Genomic DNA, 21265 nt, shown 5'->3' on the forward strand with positions numbered 1-21265 from the left:
AAAATATTTCCAAAAATATTTGTATATATTTTAAGACACTATAGAAAATTTACTGTAGACGAGTTTTACGAATAAGCTAAAGTTAATTTGAATATGAAAATATACGACACAACATGTTTTTGAGCGATACGCTCGAAATCAATCAAAAAGTAAGCAAGTCGCATTCTTTCCTAGAAGTCAATGTATGTAATAACGATTTTTATTGAGCGGGAAAACAACTTGATGTACAATTTACATTTGCTTTGTTGTCGTACCCCCAGTGGGATCAATTACTTGACTCGCATTTACTCATTACGACCCATAAATAAGTCAATGAAAATACGACTGACTGACTGGCTGACTGAGCCATAACCTTTGATGGTTTGCCGAAGGATAACAAGAAGTAAGAGGCAGCTATGACTGTCCAAAATTGTGGGTTGTCATGCCAAATAAGATGAAAGGATGGCATTTGTTTACGCAAAGCAAAAGTCGAGCAATTGATGCGTTAAGCCCAATTTGATTTGTCTCATTGTGAAACGCTCCACAGACTTTCAAGTGCCAACATCTCCCTAAAACCCCTCCCCCCCCTTACTTAAGCCAGCCAGATTACTGTTCATTAACATACCCTAGTCCTTACAGGACTTGTCTGTCCACAGGATCTGAGCAAACAATAACAATACCAAGCCGAGCCGTCTGAGTGCCACACAATGAATGGTCCATTCTCGATGTGTGTTTTTGGGCCCGCTCAAACACAAACAAGTAAATAAATATGCTTCGGTTCAGCATAAATAACCCACGGATTCGGGGTGGCTTCTTCCACGGCAGATGTTGACCCACATTCCGCCAGATGGAAGGCGGATTATGAGGGGACCCTTCTGAGGTCCTTTCTCTAGCTTAAAGTACTGTGTAAATATGGGCGCAAACTATCGTCCAAGGATGCGATAAAATGTTAAAGCAAATCTGTTCACTAAAGAATTCTCGCTTTTAAAGAATTTATAAAATTATTCATTGGTAAGAGATCTGAAAACATCAATAAACCTCAATTAACTTTACCTCTTCGAGCTGCCAATAGTTGAAAAACAATTCGAATCAATAAGCCACAATGAAATAAAGCAACTGCAATCATGAGGCCAACTTTTATGACTATCGTATTTAATTTACAAGCGGCAAAAAGTTCAACAGCTTTCTCTTGTCTGTTCGGGAAAATGAGAAAATATATTTTTTACCGCAAAAAATGTGGCTGACAATATCATTTTTCATGCTGCGATGGCTGCAAACGAATTGATTTTCAATTTTTATGCTTGCCTAAACGGAAAATTTGTGCACAATCCAAAAAAAAAAAAAAAAACAAAACTGATATTTTTCGGGGTGTTGGGAAATTGCAATGCATTTATTATGAATGAACAAATCGGGAAAGTATCTCAGTTCGCTGGAAGGGGAGCCTATGTGGGCGAAATTCAACCTTGAAGATTGAGGAGGTCCCCAGAAATTGTTCATTCTTTTCACTGAGTTGTATGCAAATATACACGCAACATTTACATATATATTCGCTTATGAATTTGTTGTTGGGGCAAAAAGCTTAGGGAAATTTCCCTGGGACCCTACAAATTATATTTACTTTCCATTGAAAGAAGGAAAAATCTTTTAAAAATTGTCCCACTTAGGGTAAAATTTAATTTTAAACGTAAGTGAGTTTCTTTTAGTATTTGTTATGCTAAGTTGTACATTATCATTTTTCCGAACATTTCACAGCCTGATTATGCAGCGCCATTTGCGAATTGCGAAGGATACCGGACATTTTGCTTTTATGCATGTGAATTACCTTAATTGTGGCTGTAAATGGTAGATTGTTTTAGCAATTTAATTGTGCATATTGATACTTTGTGCCATTTACACTCGTTGTTTGGTCAGCGTAATAACAATACAGTTTAGGGAGATAGGTGATGGTACAAATATTAGTATGTCTACATGTTTGTATTTATGTATTTGATTTCCTGATTTCCCACCTTGCATACAGTGTACAAATAAGGGAAAACCACCTAAGTCCGTTTCCATCGCCTTTTTTTTTTTTTTTTTTTTTTTTTTATTTTACTTTGCTTTTATTTATTGAATCTTCTTGTATAAGAACTAACAATAAGTTTAAAAATCTTAACTATAACAAGTATTTTTTGAACAGTTGTATTATTTTTCCAACTGTTCTATGTTTAAACGGCCCTAATAATTTATTCGCTGGGTTGGTAGGTCCTTTCGCCGGAGACGGGAACGGCTGCTGAGCTGGATTAGACCTCGCGCTAGGTGGTTGGGGTGCGTGTGAAGCTTGCTATGGTATTTTTCCTTAAGTTCCGTGATTGCGTTGGTAACTGATGGGATATTTAAGTCTCTTTGGATGTTTTCACTCCGAACGTACCACGGTGCCCCAGTGATGGTTCTCAGAATCTTTGATTGTGCTCGCTGAATGATGTCAATATTGCTGTTGCTGGCATTGCCCCATAACTGTGAGCCATAGGTCCAGATTGGTTTCAATATAGAATTGTAGAGCAAGACCTTGTGATCTAGGCTGAGCGGAGAACCAGAGTTGATGAGCCAGTGTAAGTTGTTGGCTTTGAGTTTAAGTTGGGTTTTTTTGGCTTCAATGTGCCTGCGCCATGTGAGTCTTCTGTCTAGGTGTACTCCTAGGTACGTTACCTCGTCTGCTTTCGGGAGTGGTATGCTGTTCAACAAGAGCGGAGGACAGTCTTGTCTGTTTAGCGTAAACGTCACGTGCTTGCATTTTTGCTCGTTTACTTTTATTCGCCAGTCAGAGAGCCACTTCTCAATGTCGATGAGGTACAGTGCCAACTGTGCTGTAGCTTGGATAGGGGACCTTGAACGGCTAAGGATAGCTGTATCGTCGGCAAATGTGGATACCGTTAAGCGACTATTTGTAGGGATGTCGGCTGTATAGATGAGGTATAAGGTTGGCCCAAGAACGCTGCCTTGGGGGACTCCAGCCTCAATTGTATGAACAGTGGAAGTGGCAGTGTTGCACCGCACTGCAAACTTTCTGTCATAGAGGTAAGACTTTAGAAGTTTGTGTGTGCTTTCGGGTAGGGATGTTTTAATTTTAAACATTAGGCCGTCGAGCCAGACTTTGTCGAATGCTTGGGATACGTCTAAAAATACTGCTGTACAGTATTCGCGATATTCAAATGCAGTTCTTATTTCCGTTGTAATACGATTCACCTGTTCAATGGTTCCGTGGCTTTCGCGAAATCCAAATTGGTGGGCTGGGATTATATTGTGGTATATCAGATGTTGATTAAGTCGGATCAGCAGGCATTTTTCGAATAGTTTCGAAATGCATGAGAGTAGACTTATTGGTCTGTAAGATGAAGCGACTGTGTGGTTCTTACCAGGCTTTGGAATCATTATGATCTTCATCATCTTCCATCGTTGTGGAAAGTAACCAAGTTTGGTGATGGCATTAAAGAGCTTGGTTATGTAGCGAACTGCAGAATGTGGCAGCTGGATGATCATTTCCGGTGTTATAAGGTCGTAGCCGGGGGATTTTTTCGGGCTGAGATTGTCTTTGATTATTTTAGTTATTTCTTTAGGACGAAACACAATTGGGGTGTGTTGCTGATGGCGGTTTACGGGATAGGACGGTAGCGCGAATGTGCTAGTAGCCTGGTTTGGCGTGAACACATTTTGTAGGTGAGCGGCAAATGTGTTGGCTCTGTCTTCATCACTACGGGCCCAGCCACCTGATGAATTCCTTATCGGCAAAACGGTTTCAGTCGGTGGGCGAAGAGTTGAGTGGGCTCGCCACAGTGACTTTTGTTTTGTGCCTGTTGGTGTGAGTTGCTCTATGTATCGGCGCTGATCGTCGTCCTCTTCTTGTTTCAGAGCGTTGGCCAGTTTCCGTGTGGCTACTTTTAGCTTTTGTTTTGCAGTTGGGGATCTGGAAGATTGCCATTCTCTGCGTAAGCGACGTTTTACGTGGACGAGTTGCTCGATTTGTACGTTGGTCTTTTTTGAATTAATTGTATTATTTGTTATTTTGGGTGTTGCAGTAAGAGCTGCTGCAGTAAGGATGGATTGCAATGCACACGTGCAGCTCTCTATATCAGATTCAGTATTGAGTTTTGGGCTTAGCTCAATATGTGAACTTATATATTTTTTATACCTGAGCCAGTTTGTTTTGCTAGAGGTCAATCTGGTTGGTGGTTTCACGTTTTCTGCGTATCGGCGGAGGTGAATTAGTACAGGCGAGTGATCAGATGAGAGATCCGGCAGACATTCAGCTTTAACCAAACTGCGGGAAATATTTTTCGTAACTGCGAAGTCGATCAGGTCTGGCAGCTTATTGAGGTCTGATGGCCAGTATGTAGGACTCCCGGGGGAAACATGGTCAAGTTTATTAGTGGCTTTTATTATCGTCTTATAAAGCTGTTTTCCTTTTGGGTTCACAAGTCGCGATCCCCAGTGAGTATGTTTAGCGTTGTAGTCGCCTGCTGCAATGAAGTGTGGCCCTAGTGCTTGGAAGAAATCCAGGAATTGAGCTTCTAATACTGTGAAACGGGGGGGGCAGTATACGGCCGCTAGTGTAAGGAGAGTGTTGTCATCCAGCTGAATGTTGATAGATGTGGCCTGAAGATGATTTTCCGCAAATTCTTTGTAAAAGTGGTGCTTCATACGGTTCCTTATGAGTATGGCGGTGCCACCGTGTGCTTTTCCGTCGGGATGATTTGTACCGTAGAAATGGTAGTCTCTTATTTGAAAATTGTATTTGCTTGTGAGATGAGTTTCCGAAAGAAGCATTACGTCGATATGCTTCTCATGTAGGAATTGAGCTAGCTCAAGTTTGCGCTGTGAGACGCCATTGGCGTTCCACGTAGCTATGCGTAAGGTAGCCATTATTTATTTGATTGTTGGGCTACAAGCATTTGTATCAAAAGGTTTTGATTACGCATCATGTCTTGAATGGTGGTCTTCATAAATGTCATAAATTCCATCATGCTCTGTTGTAAGGCTTGCATCATAGCTTCAGTTTTTGTTTCCTGCTGCGCAGCTGGGTGATAGTTTTGTTGTGTGTCTAATTTTGTGTGCACTTCATGTGGAGTTCGGGAGTTTTGGGTTGGAGGCGTCATACCTGATTTTAAAACGTTAGCAAATGTTGTCTTGTTAGTGTTGAATGTAGGCCAGGGAGCGAAACTAGCTGCTTTCGAGAAAATTACTTCAGGATTTGTCTCTGATGGTATCAGGGTAGCTGATCCTTGGTGTGCCCGCGCCGTGTTCATTCTTTTGTGAAGACGGATTTTCAGCTCTTTGTAGATTGGACAGCCTCTGTAGTTTGCTGTGTGATTGCCCCCGCAGTTATTACATTTTTTCTCGCATGCATTTTCTTTGTTAATTTGACACTGTTTGGAGTCGTGGAGATCTCCACAGACTACGCACACCGGGCGAAGTGTACAATATGACCTCGTGTGGCCATACTCTTGGCAGTTTGTACATTGTACAGGAGCGTTGCGTTTGTGCGGCTCTTCTACCGTGATCCTACGGTGCAAAAGGAGCTGGAGTTTGTAAATTGGGTGAACCTCGTTTTTTCTAGGAGGCTTGTTTTCTGGTTCAAGCTCAATCTTGAAGAGTGGTTGGGGCTGCCTGTTTCTGTTTTTGATATTGAACACGTTTTTGGCGTAAAATCCCTTTTCCTTTAGCGCCTCAGTTATCTCTTCGGGCGTAACATCAGACTCAATGCCCTTCAGGACTACTTGCAGGCCCTTGCTGCTTTTAAGCTGGTAGGTGTAGAAGCCTATTTTTTGTGCGGTAAAATAGTTTGTGACTTTTCTGTAGTCGTCCTCCGTTTTCGTCTGAAGTTTGATTTCGTTGATAGTACCTCTTACGAGGGGAGTTATATGAAAGCTATCTTTCCCAATAAGGCCAATCAAAGTATTTACAAGACGGCTTGTGCTCTTCTCGCGGATGTATATTGGCGGAGGCTTTGTTTTCTTCGGTTCGATATCAACGGATCCCAGCGGCACGTCCTCAGCGGTATCTACCAGCAAGGCAAATCTGTTGGTATTTGCAGGGGCTACATTTTTGATCAAGGTAGAGTTATCGCGTGTATTTTTCGGCTTGTTTCCCAAATCTGAATTTTCTGGGCTGAGCTTTCGCTTTATTGTAATGTAGCGGTCCATTCCAGTCTGCCAGGTCGACCCAGCTTTTTTGTTTACGTTTTCGTTTTGTTTTGCTGGCAGTGCAGCAGTACCGTTTATTGCTAGCGGTTTTGCTTTCGCTGACTTAGTCAGACCGTGAGCGGGTGCAGCCGATGACGAGGCAGAGCGGGCTGCCGGTCCCTCTCCAGCTGTTGTTGTTGGAGGTAGCGGGGCTTCTGTCGGAGCCAATAGAGCGGGAGAGCAGGAGCGCGCTCTTTCTTGATTTGTTGGTAGAAGAAGGTTTCCTGGGCTATGGGTTATTGACCGCTCGATGTCTGCGTTTGGGATTGTCGGTGAGACGTAGGAGAAGTACGCGTTGTTGCGCTGAATTGAGAGTCGGCGTTCGTCATGCTCGCGCTGACGCTGGGCGCGAGTGTCATTCTGACTCATAGTTTTATTATTTAAGATAACAATTCACTATGTATTTAAGCGATCTTGCATCGCATAGAGCGTCTCTTTCGCTTTCAGATTTTTTATTTAGTTTATTTTATTTGGCGTTCACTTCACTCAAAACAACCGATTTTGTGCGGAGCACGATAAAAACGTCTTCACACGTCGGCGATCGAATAACGAATCGCCTTGTTGCTTAAATTTTTAATCAGTTTCGCATACATCGAAACTCCATTTTCATTAAAACTTAATAACCACAATGAGAAATTGAAAATTCTCACAATTTCCGCACGCACTCGGAAAAGCTCTTCATAATTCACTTGAAAGGGTGAAAAAAAAGGCTACAACTTAAGCCTCTTGGCATTTTTAGAGGACACCGAAAAGTAATCACTTCCGCATCCCTGTGCATCCTTGTGGCACTTCTTAAGCATCTCGTGGGTTGACCTTCGTTTGATTCTGATTTTTGGATGCTTAGTGAGAGGCTCCATCGGAAAATATCGCTAATTTTGCGATATAATGCAAAATGTTTTTGATAAATGACCTGAACGGCGCTCAGTCTCAATTTGTTTACGGCTAAAGTTGCGCGAAAGAGAGTAAGATGGATATCTCAAAGCTAATCACTTAACGCAGGGATTTCGCAGAATCCTGCCGTCGGACACATTAATCAGCTTCAGATTGATCAATCAAAGTTGCTGTTTCGAGTAAGGGAAGAACCAGCTAGATGTTACATCTTAGAGGTTAATTTATAGCACCTTTTTTTGTGGAATATATCTTACTTTTTTTACGACAAAAATGATTTAACTAAAATAAAATATATCAGAGAATCTTGAATTTGTTTAGTTTTCCTCCGACTTTATCAACTTGTAGTAATACTTGCCAGCTTTGCGAGTTTTCAACAACTCAAACTTTTCCTTTTAGTTGTGACTTACGCCATTGTCCGCGGGCTCAGCTGGGATCTCTCAGGTGCTTTGGGCTAATGAAGAAGTTGTTTTCGTATTTTGTAAAATACCTTCCCACATATATTTTTCTCCGACAAGTTTTCCAGAAATACATCCAAGTCGAGCTAAGCTCATTGTGGAGTTAGTTTCTCTGAACCACAAAGTTAGGACAACGGTGCGTATGAAAGATGCTACAATAGATAATAAAAAGCAGGAAGTAGTAAGCAACTTTTCATTCTTTGTTTTTCTTGCACTCTTATCCCCAATTTTCAGAACAATTTCACAACTCTAGTGATACAAATACATTTCCTGTGAATCATTTATCATCATTTAACTTTAATTTAACCTTGAATCAAACTGGCGAGCCCCGTAATTCGATCTCCTTCTTCATACCCACCACAATATTCACAAATAATTAAAGTTGCCCCATCATCATTGTCTGGGCCAGAGAAGAAAATCCATAATAGAACAGTTCAAGCACCTTTCATCAGCAGGGTGGCTGTGGAATGAATGAAGGGGTGGGTGGTGGGATTATCTGGCTAATGGCTTTGGGGTAGTTACCAACCAGCACAAACAGCCATCAAGACCGCGGGAAGCCTTCAATTGACTAATTTTCACATTCATTCATCTCTGACCGAGCCTGACTTTCGGTTTGGACAAATTAAATTTGCGTGTTTGATGTAATTAATTTGCCTGACCCAAACCGCAGTCAAGCAAACAAAATTCCACGCTCGACTTGGTTTCACTTTAAATTCGGCTTTCAGCAAATTGTAACCAAAGATTCGACAATCAAACCCTTTTTCGGGGCAGCCAGCGAAAACAATGGAAGTGCAGCCCCAAAAGTAGGCAACGCTTTTTACTCGAATCTGCTCCGTGTATTTGTGACGTGCATGTCAAGTGGCCAACACACACATGCACACGAGGCGAAAAAAGGACCCTGACCAATTAGCACAGGAAGCTGTCAGTTATGCCCAACTCTCAGGCACGTGCATTTGATGGCCAACGATAACCGGCAAGAAAAAAAAACTTTCGCAAAGACATAAATCTCCAGTTCGGGGCCAAAACCGAAAAGAAAAAAGAAACCAAGGACGTCAGCAACAGGCGTCGCCGTCAGAAAACCGCAGATGACAACCAAACGAGGATGATTCAAACATTTTGACAGATAACAGCAGCCGCATTTTGCCACAACTCAACTTTGGGGCTTGGCTTTTTTGCGAGTACTGCATATTTAAAGTTGGCCAAAGTGAGGTTTATTTTGTATGGAAATGTAAAACTGTTTTTGCGAATTTTTCATAAAGAGTGGTTTACTTAAAACGATTTTAATTAAACAGCTTCGTTTACATTTACATTGATTACCGAAAATACTACAAGCATATGTGCTGAAGAATCAATCAATAATAATAATAATATCAATAATTGAAACTTTTACTTGAAGTTCGTTTGCAAATAGTAAAATGGCTTTATACGAATTCTATCCACATTTCTCGCCAACAGAAGATTGTTTATTTTCCCTTTCAGCAGAGGCTCATTTGCTAACCTTTTGGCTTCTATAAGTCAATTAAACGTGGCAGGTTGAAAGATTGGTCTAAATGTGAATCACGGTCTATGTTCGCCTAACCATTTCTCGCACATCCCCATTCATTCGACTGCCTGCCTAGAAAAACTCAACTCATTGAGAAAAACGAACAATAGCATTGGGAAAATCATTCACCCCATTTCCATTAAGCATTTACCATGAAGAAGCCAAAAAGGGATCTTGGATTTTGGTCCTGATTATGCGTATATGTAATGCATATACGACCAGGGAAATTAATAAATATTTTAATTAAACGGGCTGGTGGCACACGAAAATTGCAAAGTCTGCACGTGACTGGGCGAGCATTTTCCATTTTCCCGAAAAGCACACACACGCATAGACTTTAGGGAACGCAGTTAAAAAGCAATTGAAATGCTATTGAAACACGTCAGTTAAGATCTCCCAGGAGTTCGCTCTGACATTGCATTGACCTTTGGCCAATAGAAAATTCGTTAGAATCAATAATTAAGTGGAATGAAAAAAGAAAAGAAACACATCTATGTGTAGCCAAAAAAGAAGTCACAAATGACCATTAACAATAAGGGAGCAAGGAAAATTAAGGCGATTGAAGAGCAAACACAATGAAGCGTGTTTCATAGGCCAGGAACTTGACAGGCTCCCGCTAGGCCAGCGAATTTTTCCCCAATAATGTTTCCCGCTCCCTCTGGGTTTTCCCAGACCTCTGCAAACTTGGCCAAAAGCCATGGCCAAGACAAATGGCAGGCGGAGAATATGAGCGAACAAGAAGTGCGAAACAATTGCGTGCTAAACGCCAAAAACGTCAAAGTTGCTTGGAAAAAATGGAGCATTGGGGTAGTAAATGGTAAGATAAATGGCATACACCACTGAACAGAAGGGGAAAACTCGGAGAAGCGATCAAAAATATGGGACATTGCATCCCAGTAAACTTTATTGTGCCCTACGAATTATTCCAAAAAATTCTAAGTGATTACCCTAAGGCTAACGAAATCAATCAATTTAGATTGGGTTTTAGAAGTTTTTTATTTATTATTATTCATAATTTTGTTGTTGTTTTTTTTTTTAATGTTTTATTACAAATCGAAAATGTTCAGCATATGTATGTATATATGGAAAGGCCGAATGTTGGATGTGTTGTGGCAGATATACATATATGCCTTATACATTTTTCTAAATGTCATCGAGCTCCGCATGAGAGACGATACTTTTTTACAAATACAAATAGTTGTATAAATATTTTATATATAGCATCTAAGATATACAAAAAAGGAACAATTTATGAAGCCCATTGAGTGTGCGATGTTGATGTTGCAAATGGGAACTCATAAGTTGATTTTATTGTTTTATTATAATAAATGTAAATCGATTTTTTTCATATTCTTGCACTTAACATTTACGATAAGGTTCTTAAGAAATCGGAAAATAATAAAAATTAAACAGATAGTTTGAGTTTTATACGGTTGTTTTTTTTTTTCTACGGGAATTACGCACTTCTTGGCAAATATTTTGAGAACCCCAGACGAAAGTGATGGTTGTTTTCTCGTTCCGAGGGGAGTTCTTGCAGTTTTGAAAAAATTCAAACGTTTTTCACGGATATTAAGACTTGCAAAGCCTTTTGCTACTGATCTACTCCAAAGCAGGTTGTCATTGTTTTGGGGGCCCCTTGTGTGATGCATTCGTTGTTTTAGTTCTTCAGGATGTTATTTAGTTGGTGTGTAGTTCGTTGTTTCGTTCGTTTACAAAATTGAGCGGTGAGCTGCGAATCGGAAATAATAGTATTATTACCTCTAAGCCCCAAATATTATTCGATATAAACATATAAATGAAATAAGAAGTATGTGGCGTGCAGAAGTTGTATCATGTAACATGGGTTAAAAACAATTTGGATTGGAATGAGAGAGCTCTGTAGTGTATATCTTACAAAACTTGAATAGAGTATAGTGATATTTTAGAATATATTGTAAAAATAATAATTAAATACGCAACATAAATTTACATATTTCATTTATTTGCAGCAGGAGCCGACTTCAAGTAAAAAACAAAATTTGAGGCATGCCACAATGCATCAGTAAGGTAATTCTTGTTCAAATATTTTACTTTTTTTTTAACCATTACATAAACTACAGAACCCAATCATTCAAAGACTTATGCATATATCAATTCTATGTTATTAACACTACGTGATGGGGAAGACTACTAATTCAGGGTACTACAGGTCGCAATATTCTATAGGATATTATATGAGCACTACAAGTCAGTTGTGTAGTTTCTACAATGAACAAATTTATCGTTTTTCATGCCATTTCCTTTTTCTTACCAATTTGTTTTTTTTTTTACGTTTCGTTACGTGTAATTTATGTAAAATTAAGTACAAAAAAATTACAGAACTGCTATATGATTTGTATAGCGTCGCTTTGTTATTAGAGCTAAACGATTGTTTGTGATTTTGAATCTATATAATTTGTTTAGAATAAATCCTCTTCCTCAGCTGTTCATGATAATTCAAATGTAAATAAAATAAAAATAATAATGTTAAATATAAACAATATTGGAAAATGTGTCGGGTAAAAACAAAATTTTTTCAAAACCATGAAAGAAAATCTTATGCAAATATTTAAAGAACAAGGAAAACTTGTACATAACATTAAGGCTTAAAATTTTAAATTCTACAATACAATGCAGCCATTTAAAAAGACTTTAACAAATTTTTCCTAAAAATCTGAAATGGTTCTATCTGATTACTTTAAACATTTTATTGATGCAATTATATTTCTCTCATGCTTTTATGGCAATTTCTCTATGGACATCTAGGGATGGGGAGCACCAATTCGAAAATATTTACAAATTGTTCATCTATATACAGACTATATACGATCTTACCAACAGCCAATGAAAATGGTTCCCCCAAGTTTATTACAATTTTAGCCCCACAGTTGGTAAGACCCGAATGTAGCTTTAGGAATCGGGAATCTTTAGCTTACGTGTCAAGGGTCTAGCTGGGTGCTTGGACCACAAGTAGCGGTTCTTCACCGGCGACAAGTACGAATCCCGGGCCACGGGGCTCGAGGCACGGGGCACCGAGGTGGCGCGGAAGGGCACCAGGTCATCCACGTCCCACCAGAAGGGATCGCGCACAATCGAGGAGATCGGCAAGTTGGGGCTGGGGCTCAGCAGATCCCTGAAGCGGTTGCGTGGGTGAAAGATGGGGAGTCCTATTTTGTTGGCATTTCAGTAGCAGTAGTAGTAGTAGTAGTAATCCAGAGATGGTATGATTGGATCGTATCGTATGGATGTTGTATGGCGTTGTTGTGCGTTTCGTTGGGTATACAATCAGATGTTGTTGGGTTTCAGTTTCATTTGATATTGTTTGTATTGTCGTAGCAATGTATACAAGAAGAGCAGAAAGAAAAATATTTTTTGTTTTTGCTATGTTTTTTTTTTTAAACTAAAATAAAAGTAAATCAAATAAAAAAAATAACGCTTTAACAATCAACAATAATTTGATATTTTCCATGCGTATGTTGGGGTTTCGTTGTGGAAAAAATACCAAAGGATAATGGGGGGCAAAATGCGAGGAAAAGGGATAAGGTAATTCGATTGGAAGTGACAGGTGAGCAGGATGAACAGGCGCTACAGTGAGCACATCGATAAGCGAACCAGTGGGCATATGAAGGTGGGGTTCTGGTTTCTGGATCGTAAGGGTAATGCAAACCGATTCAATGAAGCGTTAAATGGGTTTTCAAATTTGCAAAATTTATCTTTATCGGATTTTTGGCATTCAGAATTGGACAGAGAGGTATTCAATTATTTACACTAATATTTTATGACGATCTGGGCTTGTATATTACTTTATTATTAAAGTTTTACTTGGCATTCAAATGTATTGAAAGTGAGTACAAATTAAGAATTTCCAATATGTTTTTGCCATTTCGAAAATTTGAAAATCATTAAATCGATTTGCCTTCGAGGACGGAAAGCGCGGCGCTTACACTTTGGGCAGTACTGTACTAATTTTGCTGATGCTGCTGGCAAACTCAAACTCAAAACACGACAAATACTCGTGCTGGCGAAGCCAAGGAGTGAAAATAATTTTGACAAATTATATATGGCCACCAGATGGGCGGAATGGGCGAAAGTGGTCCGAACACGTCGCGAAAAATATGGCAACGATTTTTCAACGCGTTCGCCGCACATCATCGCCATCATAAACTCCATCATTGTTTTGTCTCGCATTTCGAGAGGCAAAGGAAGCCGACATAAAGTCACATAAATTTTTAACAAAACACGCAAATTTCGTCTCTTCTTCGAATTTTTTTTTTTTTTTTTTGGTAGGGAAAGTATAGGTGAAATTTGGATTTTTACCCTCAGCATCGTAGGCGACTTCGGTGGGACGGGGTCCCCAGCGACCGGCTTTCACGGGAGTGGGACTTGGCGAACCGGCGCGCTCAAAGATACCGAGTGGCCGACTGGGCGCATCAGCTGGCGCCGAATCAGCCTCGGCGATCGCGGGCAACTTACGTTCAAAGAGTTCGTCCAGCGGCTCCAGGGAGCTGGCACGGAAGCTGGGCCGCGTGAACGGGGCCAAGCTGGTGGCACGATCGAAGACCGAGGGTCCTCCGCGTGGCACGCTGCCCTCGCGGTTCCAGTAGCTCGGCGGTGGCACGTACGGCTCGCTGCCGGCACGGGTCGTCCTGGCAGGGCGGAACGGCGAGGCCGAGCGACGAGCTGAAACCAGAACGGGGGTGAGCAAGTGAGTAACCATGTCGAGAATCACCAAGTGGGGAAGCTGAAAATCTCTAATTCCTACGATAAATGACTGAGAAAAGTAAACTTGTTGAACTTGTAGTTTAACCTTTAAATAGTTGGTAAATACTTTAAATAATATACTAAAATCACATGATATTACAATGAAATTGAATTAAAATTAGGAAGGAAACCTATTAATCACTTTAAGATTTGTTTAAGTCTACATTGCATAGATACTATGCTAGCTGCTCACCCTTTTTGGTAGTAAGACTTCTTTAACTTTAACCTCTAATTGAATTAAAAGAATTTTCAAAGGCATAAACAATTTTTCAAAATTACTACCATTGCATCTGCTAAAATCCCTAAAATCCTGTACTTACCAGAGTTAAAAGCCTCACCAACCAACGATGTTCAAGATACTCTTGCAATGGAAAACAAACAACATCGGAAACAAAATACATAGTACAAATTACACAAAACTGTGGGCACGAAACACGTTTACAAAATTGGAAGTTTTTGATTGGAAATCTATAGATTGTCTGCCAGAGAATATGAAACATACATTTTCAATACACAGTTCGTTAAATATTTCATTTGAGTTTGTATAAATGTTTAGTTTTTTTTTTTTTTTAAGTATATTTGGCAGTTTATATACAGGCACCGCACAGTGTAATGCGAATTTCTATGTTTTGATTTTAGTAGTGAAACGAGGGACTAGACGAAATACAACAGCGAACTGGACAAGGAAAACATAAACATTGACTTGTATTAATATCGAAATGCGAATGAATTGTTAGAGAATTAAGGACCATAAGAGACGAATTTCCGTTGCGATAAAAAGATCCAAAACACAAGTTTTATTGATTGGTATTAAATATGTTTTTATTACTGATTAAGGTTGGTTCTTTAAAGTAACTGAAGATCGGAAATAGGGTTTTTTTTTTGGGTTTTTTGGTTCGGGTATAGTCGCCAGTGGGGCTACAGTGGGCTCAAATAGTTGATTTAGCAGCAAAAACTATGCTCTTTGGTACAGCAGCTGTTAGAAGAAAGGCTTAAGATAATCGGGGTATGAATGGGATGGTTTTTAGGAACGAATGAGTGGATGGATGGGTTCGTTAAATATGTTTATTTAAATATATTTAATGGCTAAAATTAAAATTAGAGTTCGGTTTTTTATAAATGTTTTGTTGTTGGTTTTATTACTTTTGTTGTTGTTGTTGTTGATTTTGTATAAGTTAATAATTAAAATAAAGCAGTTGTAATTTTATATTTATATATTATACAATGAAACATTTAACGAAATTTTCACTCGATATGACTATTGCTGCTTATCGGGGATTTCTTTTTACAGACAAATATTGATTACAATTCATTTTCGTTTATCCCTTCACTTCGTTTAAGTTGAACAGATTTTGCGTTAATTTACAAGAGTCTAACTACGAGCTAAGCAAACAAAAGTATTTATTTTCACTAACGCTCAGCGTTTCAAACTCTTATAGCTGCAAAATAGAGTTAAACAAATAAGATTTTAGTCGAAAATCGAGTTGTAACGAGATTGAGAAAAGTCTGCAAAAGTATTTTTTTTTTTTTGTGTTGGCTGAATTTGAAAAAAATTTCGTTGAGTTCGTTTTTGGATGTTGCGATCAGATTTCATTTGCTATTTTTTTTTTTTTTTGAGTTCGTGCTTACATTTCGTATAAATATATTAATTTTAAAATTTTCGTTGTTGATGTTGTTGTGTTGTTTACTTTCCTGCTGATGTTGGTGTCGGACTTTTGTGTCTGGCATTGGATTTAGAAAATGTCTTTGATATCCTTACCCTTGTTGAGCTCAGCCAGCAGCTTGTCCTCTGGCTCGTACTCCAGGGGCACCAGCGAGTTGGGCGTGAGTGGCTTGTCCCTCAAGTAGAGACCATAGCGAGATGGGTACCTAAGTGGATAATAAGTCCCAAAAAGATAAGTGATCCTTGCCGGAATATAATGGCTGTAGGGGCACCCACCTGCGCTCGATCTCCTGCATGCGCTTCAGATGATCATTCCAGGCCTTCTCTGCGTCGTAGTTAGCTGGAACTGTGCACAGAAAAGATTGATATTACCAATAACTAAACATACTCCCTAAGCTAGTTGAGCATTCCAATAGTTACGCAAGCAAAGAACTCAAAAATAGATGCTTACAGAAAGTGGCATGTTTAAAGCGTGGGCTCACACGACGTATGCGCAATATTCGATACGTACGCCATCCCAGAAAGCAATATTATCATATATCATAGCGAAAGCGGCAAATAGAAGAAGAAGGGAATCGGGAAATCAGTAAAGCGTATTAAAAAGCAATTTATTATAAATGAACTGTAAGCCGTGGTCATGATACAAGTCGATGGGAGTTCATAGCAAACCCTTTGATGGCCCTTGATGGATGGTCTGGTTGATCGGATGGTCTGGATGGATGGATGCAACACCACAGAAAAGCAACAGCATGTTGTTTACAGATTTTATTTCACACACAAAACACATACATATATTTATATACAGATGTATATACTGGCTACTCAATAATTTGCTTTCTAATTTCAATATTTTAACTAAAAACTACACACAAAATCCTGTTCACTAAATTTAAGTTGTCTTTTGCCTAGAGAGAACAACAAATATATATATAAATATATATCGAGAGAGTGCGCATAAAATATCAAGAAAATTTATATATATACTACATATGTATATCGCTCGGATACATATGTGTATTTATCTTGACGACACACATTTATGTATATTCTGAAACATTTATGAAAGAGAGAGAAAAAGAAAAAAACAATTGGTTAGTCCAAAAAAAAGCGAAAAGAAAACTAAATAATTTAGGCAAACGGGGTACCAGGTTGAAGGTGAAATGGGCGGACTTCAGGGGGCTGGGTGTTCGGATTTGGGTGCTTGGGGCTTTTGCCAGTGTGTGAGTGTGTGGAAATTCGGAAAATCGGAAAAGAGAACTTCGGTTTCCGCGCACCGAGGGCCGCCACAGTCATTTGATCCCAGAGCACGCACCGAAAAAAAAAATTGAGTCAAAAATTCCGCTTATATACCTGACTTGATATATAGCGCCTGTGTGTGTTGCCTATATTATTGTCTTCATTTTTTTTATTTTTTTTGTTCATTTTTGAGGCCTTTTGCCAAAATCAACACGACCGAGGCGAAACGAAACGATACGAAACGAAAATTTTCATTGACGTAATTGTATTTGGCCGTTTGGCGCTGTCCATTTTTATTTTTAAATTTATGAAATCATAGCGCTCGCACCAGTTTTCATCTCAAATGAAACGCATAAAAATATGGCGGTTTTGAGATATTCAAGGTGTTGTCAAAAGCTTCAATAGCAGGCAGTGGCGAGATTGCAGTTGTAAGATGATTGTAATGACTCGACTGATTGACTGACTGATTGACTGACTGACTGACTGATTGATGGATGGCGCATCGAAGCGAAGCAGAAAGGCTGAAAGAACTTGTGGCGTTCGGATGGACCGAAGCTTATGTAACCTTGCAAATAACAATCAGGTGATTGCCTTTTTTAATTTTAAATTTTAATTAAAATTTTAAACGTTTTTTTCTAAAAAACTAGATTGAAAGCATTGACATAAACTTTTGAACCTGAATTTCATCTATGTTACTATTCCAGTTTCAAGAATGTTAAAAATATCTTTTAGTTTCATGGCGGATAATTTGTTATGTAAACAATCATAATCATTTATCTATATTATTTGAAATATACTTTAAATGGTAATAACAGGATATCTTAGTTCAATATCCACATTTGCAAGGCCACCGATTTCGGAAGCATTAAGATACAGATACTCGGCTGTGTGAAGCAGTTAGGCGGGAATCGGCTGTAGATAGTACAGTATGTGGTCCGTATATGGTACCAACTTACTTGTTCGGCTGTAGTGATGATCGTAGATGGCACGGGGCGAGTAGCCGTAGGTGTCGCGGCTCACTGGCAGATATCTGTAGCCAGAGGACTGGACGCGCTCATTGGCGGTGGCGGGCTCGTCATAGATGCTCCTGTAGGAGGGCGAGTCCAGGTAGGAGCTGTAGGGACGAGAGGCACGGGGCGCCTCGTGGGCACGGATATCCTCGGAGCCTATAAATAGTTGTTTGGATAACGACGCGTTAGTTCATTGCTTTTCAAATATTTCGGCTATTCTATTCTCACTATTTGGCTCAATGCCAGCGCTGCAGAAATGTATGATTTCTATTCGGTTTCTATCATAGATGCGCCCCCTGTATGTGTATCCTATATTTTAGCCTATTCTTTGTTTAAGGCCTGAGCATATATATTTTACAAATTTCTCTCTATATATTCGAATATACTATGGCGAAAAGCTTTCCCAGCAGAGCGTGTCTAAGTATATAGCTTGGCTGATATGACACCTGCCAAAATAAATAGACTATACACATATAGGCTAAGCTATTTGTGTTGCTCACTGGCGACCAGAGTTTAATAATATCACTTTTGAGTGTCCCTTAATCATATCGAAATGGGAACACTTCGAGTTAATCTTCAATTGTTTTTTGAATTATTTTGGAACTATGCAAACTCCCTACTATTGTGACTAAGCAATCAATAGTAGTTTTGAATAACTATCCTATCTTTTAATGTAATTTTTGAGCTTATTTAGTGAATGCTTACCCTTCAGGGACCTGATGTAGGACTGCCAGAATTTCGCCTTCTTGCTGGGGCTCTCATTGCGCCCAATCATTTCCAAGTGGTTTTTGAACATTTTGATCGATTTGTTTTGTTCTGTTCACGAAAAAATCGTTGAACTCGTTCGCTGTAATAAAGTTGGGAAGAGAGATGGCTTAGCAATTTTCCAATGTGTTTCAAATTTCCTTTCCGCCTATTTTATTTTATTTTTTTTTTTTGTCCGTTTTCAATTTAATCTATTTCCCGGGAAATGCCAGGCAGCACGCACGAATTCGAATCGCTTGTCTCTCGATTGATGGGATGTTTTCTCAGTTGAATTTTTTGCTTTCGCGTTGAAAGTCTCTCGGTTCGAAAATAAACAGACTGTGTGCCACTTTAGAGCAGTGCAAAGTTTATAAAACATATACATAAAATCTAATATAATACCGCGATCGGGCAACAGCAGCTAACGCAAGATCAATCTCACTAAAAATAAATATATTTCGGTTCGGTTTTTGTGATTTTTCATGTATCGTGGTATTCTCCTGGTTGCTCGAATATAAAAATATTTTTTTGTTGCATAGCAAATTTCACACTTCTGAGTATGAGAACAAATATTCTAGGTGTCGTCAGTGTGTGCGTGTAAATGGGTGAGTGGATGTAAGTGTATCTGTGTGTAAGCTGCAGCTAAATTGGGTTTTATTTTTAAATGTCCTTGAGTTGAAATCGTTCTGTTATTCTGGCTTTTAGCGGAATTTACTTAAGTATCGAAGAAGTGTGCAAAGTCTAAGAACAATTTAGTTGAAGTATGTTTAAAATAGGCCTTTATTATCCATTAAACTAAATTAATTTTGAATTTAATTCAATGTGGGATTTTTGTTTTTTATATTTCACTGCACAAACTCTTGATGAGCTCCAACACTTCGGTATCAAATGTCATTGAGTACGATCTCTCTTATATAATTATAGTCAATGTCTTTTCGCTATGGAACATATCGGATCATTCATAATGCGATCATAATTCCATAATTATTTCACCAGTTAATTGTTCGTCTCCACATTCAGATGTGATGGTGCACTTTATTTAATTTGATTTTATTGTTTTTCATTTCGTTTATAATTATTTAATTTACTATTCAGTTGTATGTTGTTTAATATGTTTCGGGTTCGCTTACAATTTAAATTTACTCCTAAAAAATAGCGATCTATCCTCAACGAAGAATTTTTTCAAACTGCAAACCCCAAGAAAATTCGCCTCACCAATTTTCCTCGTTTCAGAATTTTGCCATTCCGTTTCGGCACCAAAAGCACGGCGCATTCCTTTACGGCGTAGGTTGCTCTATCCGTGAGCGATTTTCATCGCATCTGTGTGGCAAAGCTCCGGAGATTGGTTATGGGAAAGCTTTCCCACCACATTCTGATAGATCGTGTGGTGGCACCCACTCATTGTTTGCAACGATTCAATACCGAAATCGCGATGACGCTGGCGATGATCATAAAAAGAAAGCCAGCCAAGTCATACCACACATACACAATACATATGAGCCCATATTTCTTTCAGAAAATCCCACACCCTATTTTCTGTTTTTGTTTTTCCTATGGTTTTTCATAATTTTAACATATTCTTTGAATGTTTCAAGGGAAAGGCGTCACTTGTGGTATTGAATTGATCAGTGAACTATAAGCTCTAACTAATACATTACAATATTTGGTTTTTTGTAACTAACTAATTCAAAATGTGGTTAGAGGCCGATGGAATTTTTGCCATAAAAGCATTTAAATTCCGTTTATTTGTTTATGTTTTCTTTTGGCTTTGGCATTAGCTATAATTTAGTTTCCTGATAATGGAAAAATCATTTCCAGCAACATGCCCACACAGGTAAATAAACAAAACTGGTCCAGATACATTTAACCAAATAATAGATACTTTAAGCACACAATATATTATTTATAATGAAATCTGTATGAATAGTTTGATATTTTCTAGCTTGTTATGTAAAATTTGCCGTTAATTGATTATTTAAAACATTAGTAACTCATTTTTTTCGATTATACCCTCCTGTAGGGTATATCTTTTTTGCTCACGTGCGACCCAATGATTGATAATCTAAACACAAATTTTCCAGGGAAATTCCTACGAAAACGAATAAACAAAGATGGGTAAAGCTTCCCCCATCATATACAATTACATCGAAACGAGTTGAAGGGCAGATCTGGGAGTACATATGTTTCTAATAATAGTAAATACATTCATGGAGATCATGTTGACCTTTTCAATCGTGCAGATCGCTTACAGAATTTCCTGCATGTGTTTTCTTTTTCCGCCGATAAACTCAAGGCCAAATGCACTTGCATCCAAATGTTCTTTTGACTTTGTTTGTTTAGCTTATATAAATCTTGTTTGTGAATTTTACCCTTAAACAGGCGGGCGGCGTCATTTAAACTTGAACTTGACTTTGAATGAACCGAATGCGGTTTGATGAACCAAATCGAAAATCAAATGAAAATGCACAAAAACTCACGGGAAATTGGGAAATACCTGGCAAAGGTTTTTCTTTCGGCCAATCAGTGATTTCGGTGATGTGATTCAACTTTTACTTTCTGGCACACTTTTTTGGCTTCACAGAACAATGAATTGAGCAACTTTTTATTTTACTTTCGTTTTTTTTTCAGGTTTTTCATTTTAATTTATTTTAGTTTATTGGCGCTTGATTGTGTTTGTTCCAACATCTTTGATGTTTTGCTCAAGGAGACACAAAAATTGGCTAGGAATTGCATACCCTTAAAAGGAATCT

General features: G+C 38.7%; 2 protein-coding genes across 20 annotated transcripts in view, besides 1 other annotated feature; one reads left to right on the forward strand and one right to left on the reverse strand.

The window, feature by feature from the left end:
* Window positions 1–21265, forward strand: part of Gyc88E (Guanylyl cyclase at 88E) — a 40868-nt gene that overhangs the window by 10188 nt on the left and 9415 nt on the right. For all 3 annotated transcript variants that reach the window (NM_001043246.4, NM_001260186.2, NM_169616.4), the window contains one exon: window positions 11072–11129. The gene's annotated coding sequence lies outside the window, so the exon portion shown is untranslated. The remainder of the gene's footprint in view (window positions 1–11071; window positions 11130–21265) is intronic.
* Window positions 2047–6741: a mobile genetic element.
* Mf (Myofilin) lies at window positions 10063–20948 on the reverse strand. Of its 17 annotated transcripts, none has more exons than NM_001170138.1 (9): window positions 19731–19859; window positions 18477–18618; window positions 17718–17927; window positions 15802–15871; window positions 15622–15731; window positions 13575–13781; window positions 12038–12268; window positions 11374–11544; window positions 10063–10812 (listed from the first exon to the last, which is right to left on the reverse strand). In NM_001170138.1, the coding sequence occupies exons 2-8, from the start codon at window positions 18565–18567 to the stop codon at window positions 11522–11524; spliced, it is 942 nt and encodes a 313-aa protein (NP_001163609.1). In that variant the 5' UTR covers window positions 18568–18618; window positions 19731–19859; the 3' UTR covers window positions 10063–10812; window positions 11374–11521. The 17 variants fall into 17 exon arrangements, with proteins under 17 accessions (NP_001163609.1, NP_001163613.1, NP_650423.1 ...); NM_001170142.1 differs by lacking the exon at window positions 19731–19859 and adding an exon at window positions 19646–19708; NM_142166.2 differs by lacking the exon at window positions 19731–19859 and adding an exon at window positions 19646–19708 and having other exon boundaries at window positions 13419–13781.

The sequence above is a fragment of the Drosophila melanogaster genome, chromosome 3R, assembly GCF_000001215.4.
Source record: "Drosophila melanogaster chromosome 3R".
In the NCBI taxonomy this organism is placed as follows: domain Eukaryota; kingdom Metazoa; phylum Arthropoda; class Insecta; order Diptera; family Drosophilidae; genus Drosophila; species Drosophila melanogaster.

Bases quoted from the DNA above. Each gene is read 5' to 3' on its own strand.
- Mf (NM_142166.2), bottom strand. From the start codon at position 18,567: ATGTTCAAAAACCACTTGGAAATGATTGGGCGCAATGAGAGCCCCAGC. The intron at 13,782-15,621 runs GTAAGGATATCA...TTCTGGTTTCAG, and splicing joins GCTGGCTGAGCTCAACAAGG to CTCGTCGCTCGGCCTCGCCG. The intron at 11,545-12,037 runs GTAAGCTAAAGA...TATCATGAACAG, and splicing joins CCCAGCTAGACCCTTGACAC to CTGAGGAAGAGGATTTATTC.